This window comes from Curcuma longa, unplaced genomic scaffold, assembly GCF_044706935.1.
Source record: "Curcuma longa cultivar G26 ecotype Majalengka, Jawa Barat unplaced genomic scaffold, ITB_CL_G26_1.1 contig_20193, whole genome shotgun sequence".
Lineage (NCBI taxonomy): Eukaryota > Viridiplantae > Streptophyta > Magnoliopsida > Zingiberales > Zingiberaceae > Curcuma > Curcuma longa.
In genome coordinates this window covers 20,754-30,118 of record NW_027431300.1, presented here as the reverse complement: position 1 = coordinate 30,118, position 9,365 = coordinate 20,754, and the positions used below count along the sequence as shown (strand labels likewise).

General features: G+C 33.7%; 1 protein-coding gene across 2 annotated transcripts; it reads left to right on the top strand.

Annotated features, from left to right (window-relative positions):
• The first annotated feature begins 275 nt into the window (after nt 1-275).
• Nucleotides 276-8,236, top strand: LOC141817353 (dihydrolipoyllysine-residue acetyltransferase component 2 of pyruvate dehydrogenase complex, mitochondrial-like). 2 transcript variants are annotated; one of them, XM_074705017.1, is made up of 19 exons: nt 276-412; nt 1,081-1,144; nt 1,864-1,961; nt 2,057-2,154; nt 2,224-2,264; nt 3,095-3,150; nt 3,238-3,312; nt 3,417-3,509; nt 4,594-4,839; nt 4,940-5,012; nt 5,612-5,712; nt 5,791-5,876; nt 5,984-6,059; nt 7,105-7,172; nt 7,267-7,333; nt 7,410-7,505; nt 7,579-7,681; nt 7,770-7,865; nt 7,956-8,236. In XM_074705017.1, exons 1-19 carry the CDS (start codon nt 374-376, stop codon nt 8,024-8,026), a joined length of 1,647 nt encoding a protein of 548 aa, XP_074561118.1. In that variant the 5' UTR covers nt 276-373; the 3' UTR covers nt 8,027-8,236. The 2 variants fall into 2 exon arrangements, with proteins under 2 accessions (XP_074561118.1, XP_074561119.1); XM_074705018.1 differs by lacking the exons at nt 276-412; nt 1,864-1,961.
• Nucleotides 8,237-9,365: the final 1,129 nt, after the last annotated feature.

The window sequence follows — 9,365 nt, the reverse complement described above, 5'->3', positions numbered from 1 at the left end:
GAGGCAAATTTCAAAATATTTCAACAAATTAGTGGAGATGGAGAATGATACATCTGGAGATCGGATGGATCAAATCAATCGGTCCGATGGATCGAACGGTTGACTCGCAGCCAAATTCTGTCTACCAAATTCAAGCTTATTTTATTCCCAACAGCCACCGCCTGCCAAAGTGCAAAGTCCCTTTCCCGTGTCTCTCCTCTCCTGTCCCTTCCCATTCATCTCAGCGCCAGTGAGGAATCTCAAATCTCTATTTCTGTGCTTTGAGATCAATTGTCTTGAAGGGCCTCACTTTCTTGAAATGGTAGATTAGTTTTGCCCCTGCGGCTGCTGTTGCGGCGGAAGCGACGACGACTAGATCGGGTCCGATCCAACCATGACGCTTGCTACTCAAGTGGTCCGTCACTCGCGCAAGGTTGTGCGTCTCTACTGATTTATACTTTCTACACAACGGTGTGGGATTGATAGAAAACCGGGTTTTCTGCTCCTATGATGTTTTTTTTGGAAATTAATGCGTCTTCCTTTGTTTTTATGATATTCACTTTTTATTCCATTTTTTTTATCATCAATCATATGCTATAGCTTTGTCTTACAAATTTTGGTGTTTAGATCGAATGTGGATGATTTATTTATTTATTTGTTAGATTTTTAAGTGAAAAAGTATTTTTTTTGTCTATTGTTACTTTAGTGCCTTTATTTGAATTGCCGCTATAAGATAAGATGATTTTGTCGTGAAACTCCTTCGTTGATTTTCTAAGAAAACATCTCTTTAATACATTGTGAAGAAGGTAGGCAAACTGGCATCTTTGTTTAATTTGATTTGAGGAAAATTGTAGATGCTGGGACGAAGTTCTTATTAATTATGTTGATCCATATTCATTATCGTATTTTATGCAGTGTTACAAAATACAAAAATGGTTTCTACATAAGAATGTTGCAAATTCACAATGGTCTTCTGTTCCTCAATGTTGTTTGTGATTACATTGTAGAATCCTGTTCTCCGGGATGTGTTTGAGTGATATTACAGGATATTATTCATCATCTTGCTTGATGATTCATATACTTTTGTATCTGATATTTCAGTTAAAGGGTGCTAAAAACATTATACTGAAGGAGCCTGCTATTCTTGCACGTCCTTTCTCTAAAGGTACTTGCCCTACTGTTGGGACAGTAAGAATATTAATTATCTGCTTTCCTCACTCATGCATATAAATGTACCAACTATTCTATTTATTTATTTATTTTTCTATTTTGTATAATGACATAGGACATCAATACTGGTAAATGTTCTTCACACTGTTTATTATGTCTAGAAATCATTTCATCTGTAAACAGATGAATATAAGGTTGGTTTATCATTTGAATTACGGGATTGAAAAGTTTTTTAAACTATTATTATGAGATCTTTCATAATACAATTATTGATTGTATTTTAATTGTACTCTGATATCTGTTCCAAATTATTGTTTTTTCCATTTGTTACATTTTTGTATTTTTTAACTTTGTAGCAGACTCTGAAATGATTGATCGTAGTGTTAGTATCTACATAGTTCATGCTTTCTATTTATATATGTTGTGGGTTTAACTCGCAAATAAATCATACTGTGTCTTTATAGAAACTTGACAAAAGAGGAGGGTCTAAATCATTCATTGAAATTTTATAATAGTCACGAAACAGGGAAAATATAAAATATAGGACGTGAGCCTCCAATATTTTGAAGAATTATTTATACTATGCTATTGGAATGATTTGTTTTGGAAATTTACAATTACATGCATGAACTAATTGCTGCTGCATTTTTTAAAAATATCAATTAGGATAAATTTCAAATTATTTATGATTATTCTTGTTTGTTCTATTTTTAGATATATCAAGGAGTTATAATGGTACTGAAGGAAAATATCTAGATTTGAAGCCTTATGAGTTTTGCACTAAAAGCAGCAATGCCATTGGTGAAAGAAATGTACTGATGTCAAATCATTAAGGAGCTGTAGATGAGCTTTGTTCTTGTAATATATGTTCCAGAGCTTGACATAATTCCATCTACTATTTGTTCAGGCATTCTCTTCAGAAGTACTTGGGGCCAACCATTCCAGAAAAGGACCTGCCAAGAGTCTTCCTTTTTTTGGCATGAGATTTAGCCATACTTTTTCCTAGTATGTCTTGACCTTTATTTTGATTTGCAGTATTATCAGCTGATTTATGAGCAATTTTCTATGCCTCAGTATGCAGGCTACTCCAGGGAGACTTTTCTCAACCAATTCAGGTTTCTGCTTTATTTCCTCACTCCATATTGTTTCTTTCTTAAATGCTATATTAATTGTTAGTGATGAGCGACAAGTTAAGATGATAGAATTTTTGTATGCTTCTCCTGTTTGCATGAGGCTGCATAATGTAGATTATTTATGCACAATGATATGTTCTGTGCATGTGGTAGGGATTTAGTCCTCAAAACTTTTTTGGCTCTTTGAAACTTTATATTGGCTTCCTTATGGATGGTTATTATTTAGTTATTGTAAAATTGTTATGTAGAATTGCCTTGTCATGGCTAATTGACTTTTTACCAATATTTGGTTGACAATAATATCTATTGCAGTATGCTAGGTGTAGTGCTTTGCTCTTGTCACAATCAACACTTTATGCTAACATGTGTAAGCTTTGCTGTAGATAGTAGTTCTTATATCTGACCATTTACAATTTTTAGAATAGTTGTATTTGTGGACAATTCTTCTGTAGTAATGTGCTACAATTTGTTTTAAACCCTTGTATTTGATGTATATTTTTTTATACCATTCTTCATGAGTGTTCAACTTAGGTCAATTGGCTTAGCTTTTATTGTGCCTAAGGACATATTATAACATGAAAAACTGAATTAAACTTATACATCTACCATTTCACCAAATTAATTGCAATGCTGAAATTTCTGAATTGGCTGATTGGGATTGGAATAAACAACTCTGAGAACATGATTTTTTGTACTGATTATGTATATTTTTTTCACTTTGTTGGTAGAGTTAACTAGTTAAGTACTAACCGGCTTCTAACAATCATATATAGTGCGCTTGAATCATTATTTTTATTTTGTTGTATTGCTAGATTTACCACCACACCAGGCAATTGGGATGCCATCACTTTCACCCACCATGACTGAGGTTTATTATCCGTGTACATCAAACATCAGTTCTAATATTTGTATGACTCCTAGTGCAGTTAATTGTTCTATGCTTTCTCCTTTACAGGGCAACATTGCAAGGTGGCTAAAGAAAGAAGGTGACAAAGTTTCACCAGGTGAAGTTCTCTGTGAGGTGGAAACTGTAAGTCAAGTTGACATCCAATAACACACCTGCCTTTGCACATTATAGAGTTATAACAGATTGTCTAATTTTGTTTATTTGTAACTATGCTAAATATTCATTAGGACAAGGCCACAGTGGAAATGGAATGCATGGAAGAAGGATATCTTGCCAAGATAATACATGGAGATGGGTCCAAAGAGATAAAAGTTGGTGAGGTAATTACATATATGATGTACATTCATTTTTTACCCGATACCAGTCTCATGCTCTTCCTTTTAGTTCAGGAGGTTTTAATTTTCACTTAGCTTTGGAGGGAAATTTCCTATTCATCTTTTCATTGTCTTGATTTTGTGATACTTGTTCCTGTTACTACTTTCAGCACCTCTATATTGTTGGTCTTGTTGAATTAAGAAACCCTTGGGCATGTGATGGATGTCTTTATTCTTATTTTTGTACTGAATCTTAATCAACATTGTGGATGTGTTGAATATTGTTACTAATATTTCATTTAGAGATTTTATTTGTTTCTGAGTGTGTGATGTCATGATTCACCAAAGGCTGCATGTGTCATTGTTGCAACTTGAATGTTGTTAAACCAGTAACAGCTAATTTCATATTGTCCATGCCTGTTTGCTCAAGTTCATTTACCTGATCGGATCATTGGAGAGGTTGGTTAGATTGGATCAAAATCACAAGAAGCATGTTGGATCTCTAGGTGAAGTTGCTAAGGCTGTCATATAACTGTTGCATCACAATTGGATCATGCAGGAAAAGTACATTGTCATGTAATTGATAGTTCTCAAATATCACCACTCTACTGTTTATAGTTTAGTTGTTTTATTACTTTTTATCTCATCAATTATTTTCATCTTCCAAATTCTGTAACCTGAATCTTTTTTTATATTGTTTACTTCCTGCTGCCACTAGGAGTTTAAACATCTTGTATTGTTGATATTGCAATAATGTAAGATGATAATGAAGTTTTTGAATAAAATAAATGCTCCTTCATAACTTGCTAAGTTAGAAAAACCTTCACTATATTATAAATTATGTGCGGTTGATCACTTTATGCTATAGTGATTGGTTCAGTTTAAAGAGATTTTTGGTGAACTGCCTGGTAAACTATAATGAGGATGTGTGTTTGAATATATGAGGTGCATGAAGTATTATTTTCATCTCATTCAAGTGGCCTGAGTACCTTCACAATTTGCATTAAATATTCTCTGATTCTTATTGTAATTTATTTTGATACAAGATATTACTTTTATTTGTTATGAATTTTGAATAATCTGCCATCAGACCATTGCTATAACTGTGGAGGAAGAGGGGGATATTGAGAAATTTAAAGATTACAAGGTTTCTGAATCTGCTGGTCCTACTGAAGTTCAGCCACCATCTGAACCTGCACCATCTAAAAAGGAGGAAGCACCTACCGAAACTGATGAACCAAAAGCTGCAAAGACTGATAAAGTTTCTCATCATGAACATCGGATCTTCTCTAGTCCCCTTGCAAGAAAGTTAGCGGAGGACAACAAATTATTTTCGGTATTTGATGTTTATAAAATGTGTATATAATCTAGTTAATTAGAATTCTCTTCTAAAGGACATCATATCACCTATTTCCTTTGTGCTGGCCTCTATGCAGGTATCTCTTTCAAGCATTAAAGGTACCGGTCCTGGTGGTAGGATTTTGAAGGCAGATGTTGAAGATTACTTGGGTACATTTTGCTAGCCCTTTCTTGCACTCTCTAACCCTTTATTATATGAAAATTTCCTTTACAAGCTATTATTGTCTATTCCTCATTTGGGATCCTTGATGAGCAATATTATAGACCTTCTATCAGCAGTAGACCTAGTGTGATGCTGTTCAAAATTTGGGTGATCATCTATTTGGCAAATAAAAAGGACAATTTTGAATCCTAGATAATAGAATTAAACCAATCCTCATATTACTCTTAGTTGGCCTTATACTCATATTCTTCAAAATAAAAGAATCATAGAATCAAATTTCAAACTAACTCTTGAGTCTATTCTGGTATAGGCAATCATACCTAATCAACCAAGTGATGAACTTGTCAATAACTTAGTCATTTGTTCACTCAAACCTAACTTTAATCTTAATCGTGTGTTATTGATCTAAGATTGATCTTGACTTTAATTCAACCCTTATCTTTTGTTGATCATGTTAACCGATATTAACTTAATTAGTGATATTATTTGGAATTTTGATTATCAATGAACTTGTCAATATGTTTTTTAATTTTTTTCCTATTTCTTTGGAAATGGAATAAAAATATCTACATTTGATTGGATGTAGCTTCTCAAACAATGGGTGTCCTTGCACCTGTGAAGGCAAAGGAACCCATAGGTGCTCAATCATTAGGTTATGTGGACATTCCAAATTCACAGATAAGAAAAGTAACATAGCCTGTCTTATGATCTTTTCACCCAATTGGGTTGCAATCATATTTTTATTACAACAATATAATTTTGCAGGTTACCGCTTCTCGCTTGCTTCTCTCCAAACAAACTATTCCTCATTATTATTTAACAGTAGACACTTGTGTTGACAAACTTATAGAGTGAGCATCTGCCTGCTAATACACTGATGTACAGAGTGCAGTAGTGTAATCTGTTCAAGTTCAGAGCACATATCAAGATAATAATGAGCTATTCATTGTTTCTTCAGATTGCGGAAAGAACTTAATTCTCTCCAAGAGGTTTCTGGTGGTAAAAGACTATCAATCAATGACCTTGTCATAAAGGTTTCTATTTAAAATTTATGTTGGATATTGTTATTTGAATTATTTATATGTTATTAGCCATTAAGTGTTGCTCTATGGTGACTTCTTAGAATTTTTTGCCCTGTACCTTTCCGGAAAATATACATTTGCTAACTCATTTATAATGATTAATTTCTCATTGCTTGATAGTTGATATTGCTTTGAGTTTAATTTATTATTGCATTCTTGATTATCTGGCTTCTGGGTTTAATTTTACACATATGATATATTGTTATCTGAAAATATATCTCATCAAAGCGCTTTCGCGTAGGAATTTTGGATCTTTCCTGTTACATTTAGCAACATTTGGTTTATTGATACTTTGCTCTATAGACTACCATCTTGATTCTTGATACACCTTCCCATAGAACAGTATTGTCATGCCTTGTTATACCAGACCTATTTCTATCATTCTTGGTTGCCATAAACTTACCACGTGAAGTTTGACATCCTGTATTGGCTTTTCATGGTTAATGCTGGAAAAAGGCAAAGCAAGGGAATATTGCTTATCTAACATGTATTAGATCTAATTATTCTTTTGATGCTTATTCTGGAAACTGAGAAATTTCAGTGGAGTATTATTGTCAACCCTATCATTGTTTAAAACAATATATGCACTTTGACATGCCAACTCATTAAAATACTTTATCTGCTCGCCTATTCTTTTATCAAATAGTCTCAACATTGACTGATCAAATAGTCTTACCAATTGACATCAAGTACACAAGTTCAGAGTTTCATTAGTTTGCACAACCAAGTTCACTTGTGAGACGTGGATATAGTTAGGAGTGTAAAGAGTTATTGAATTTGGAAAAGTGCAACTGGTTTAAAAGTATTTTTGTTTTGGGATAACTCTGACCTAAGCCATAACCCAATTTTTGACGAAAAACTTAAACTGGTTTCACAGGAAGTTGGATTTCAGCTTCTTTCTTTTCCTGTATTATAGAATGACATATATTGGCTCTCAACTTTAGATTTTGAACGACAATATAGAATATGTTTGCATCTAACTTACTTCTAAACTCAGGCAACTGCTTTGGCACTTCGCAAAATTCCTCAGTGTAACAGCTCCTGGATGAATGACTTCATACGACAGTATATCTTTTTGAGTTTCATTTTACCTTTTTTAAGAAACTTTGCTACTGTTCACATGAGTTATATTTGTCCTAGCTTCTCGATCTTGATGCAGGTACCACAATGTTAACATCAATGTTGCAGTTCAAACAGATAATGGGTTGTTTGTTCCAGTTATCAAGGTTTTAATTGCCAAGAAATTTGATTTAAGCTCAGCATCATATAGCATTTTTAGTATTTTGTGAACAAATTATACAGGATGCAGACAAGAAGGGACTGGCAACAATTGCAGAGGAAGTGAAAGTGTTGGCTCAGAAGGCAAAAGAAAATAGCTTGAAACCAGAAGAATATGAGGTAGGTACACAGACCTTGAATTCAGATACAATATTTTTTGTCCACTAACTCTGTCGATGAGATGACTTTGCAGGGTGGTACATTTACTGTTTCAAATCTGGGAGGCCCTTTTGGTATCAAACAATTCTGTGCCATAATCAATCCACCCCAATCAGCCATTTTGGCTGTTGGATCTGGTACAGCATGCACCTTCAAAATGAAAATAAATTTCTCAGCCATCTTTAATAATCCGTTTTTGTTCTTAAATTGTTCTTGATGGAGCAGCTGAGAGACGAGTGCTTCCTGGCAGTGCTCCTGACCAATTTGAATTTGGCAACTTCATGTCTGTCACATTGAGTTGCGATCACCGAGTGATCGATGGTTTGTGCTACCATCTTACATCCATTTATGTAAATGAAACATTGCTGAATTTGACTGCAAATTCTCAACATTCATATTCGTCCACGACAGGTGCTGTGGGTGCAGAGTGGTTGCGAGCTTTCAAAAGCTACATTGAGAATCCACAATCCATGTTGCTGTGAAGCAAATCTGAATGGAGCATTTTTGTAGGTTTGACAAAGAGGCTCTCCAGTTCTTTTGTTTATTCCTTTCCCTTCCCTTCAAAATGGTCGGTATGAATCAACTAGGCTTCTTTTTTTTTATGACAACCTGTTAATTATTGAACTTGTAAAAGGTTGCCAGATTTTTTTTTTCAATAAGAAAAATCAACTGAAAATCACCACCCCGACTAAGTTGGTTGCTCAATGATCATTTGTTAGTAGTGGATGTTTTAGGGACCAAGTTGGTTGCTCAATGATCATTTGTTCACTAGCAGTCAACTAAAAGCAAATGTGTTTTTGTTGCTATAATATTTATATAAGTCTTACAGGTTTCTTGAGCATTCAAGGGTGCATTTTTTAATGATCAAGTGTTATAATTTTCTAATGATTTGGAATTAGGGATTGAGTAAAATTTCAGTTCAAATTAATTTCAAAAATTCAATTTGATTTATTTAGAAATTTATTTTTTAAAAAGATATCGGTTATTTTAGTTGAATCAAAAAATTAATTTTTATTAAATAATTAAAAATATTAAGATTTTTAAATTTTTATTAAAAAGTTTTAATATTTTTAAAAAAAAATTAATTAAAATTGGTGAGTTCAAATTTAATATTAAGAATTAGTTGGTTTGATTGATAGAAAAAAATTGATTAATTAATTTTAATAAATTTGGTATGATCGATTTAACTTATGTATAAATTTCATAAATAGGATGGCTAAATTATAATTTTTTATAAAGAATTTGATTCGTGTGGATACGTGACTCATCAACTTGCAACTTCTATTTAACCCGATAACCCGTTCCATAGACCTGCAAACCGCACAGCGCCGTCTTCCGCCTCCTGTGTTCCCCACGGCCCACCCCGCTCACAGCTTCAGATCCTTCGCTCGACTTCTCGCTGCTTGGACGACGATCGGCGGCCGGCAGATCTACGCGAATCTGAGGCGCGTGCTTTCCTTAAGCGACGATCCAGAAAGGTACTCGTTCTTTTTGCGTCTTCCGATCCTTGATTAATGGGTTTCGATCTGAGATAAGGTTGATGGTGTAAAATATCGAAATCAAAAAGGGTTATTTATAATTAAATAATAATAATAATAATAATAAGGAATAAATAAAATAAAAGGGATGAAAAGATTCGTCTCGTGAAGAGGAATCCAAACAAAATTGGTTTGAGTCAAATCGGAGATCGTTTGACTAATAAACCAAGCGAACTAAAGTTGAACCTGATTCACTACAGTAACCGATTCATTCGTCTTAATAAATCCTAAGTTTTTAATTGGGTTTAGCCTAGTAAATTCGGTTTAATGGCGCTTTAACCGG

Bases quoted from the DNA above. Each gene is read 5' to 3' on its own strand.
- LOC141817353 (XM_074705017.1), top strand. From the start codon at position 374: ATGACGCTTGCTACTCAAGTGGTCCGTCACTCGCGCAAG. The intron at 413-1,080 runs GTTGTGCGTCTC...CTGATATTTCAG, and splicing joins TGGTCCGTCACTCGCGCAAG to TTAAAGGGTGCTAAAAACAT. The intron at 4,840-4,939 runs GTATTTGATGTT...GCCTCTATGCAG, and splicing joins AGGACAACAAATTATTTTCG to GTATCTCTTTCAAGCATTAA.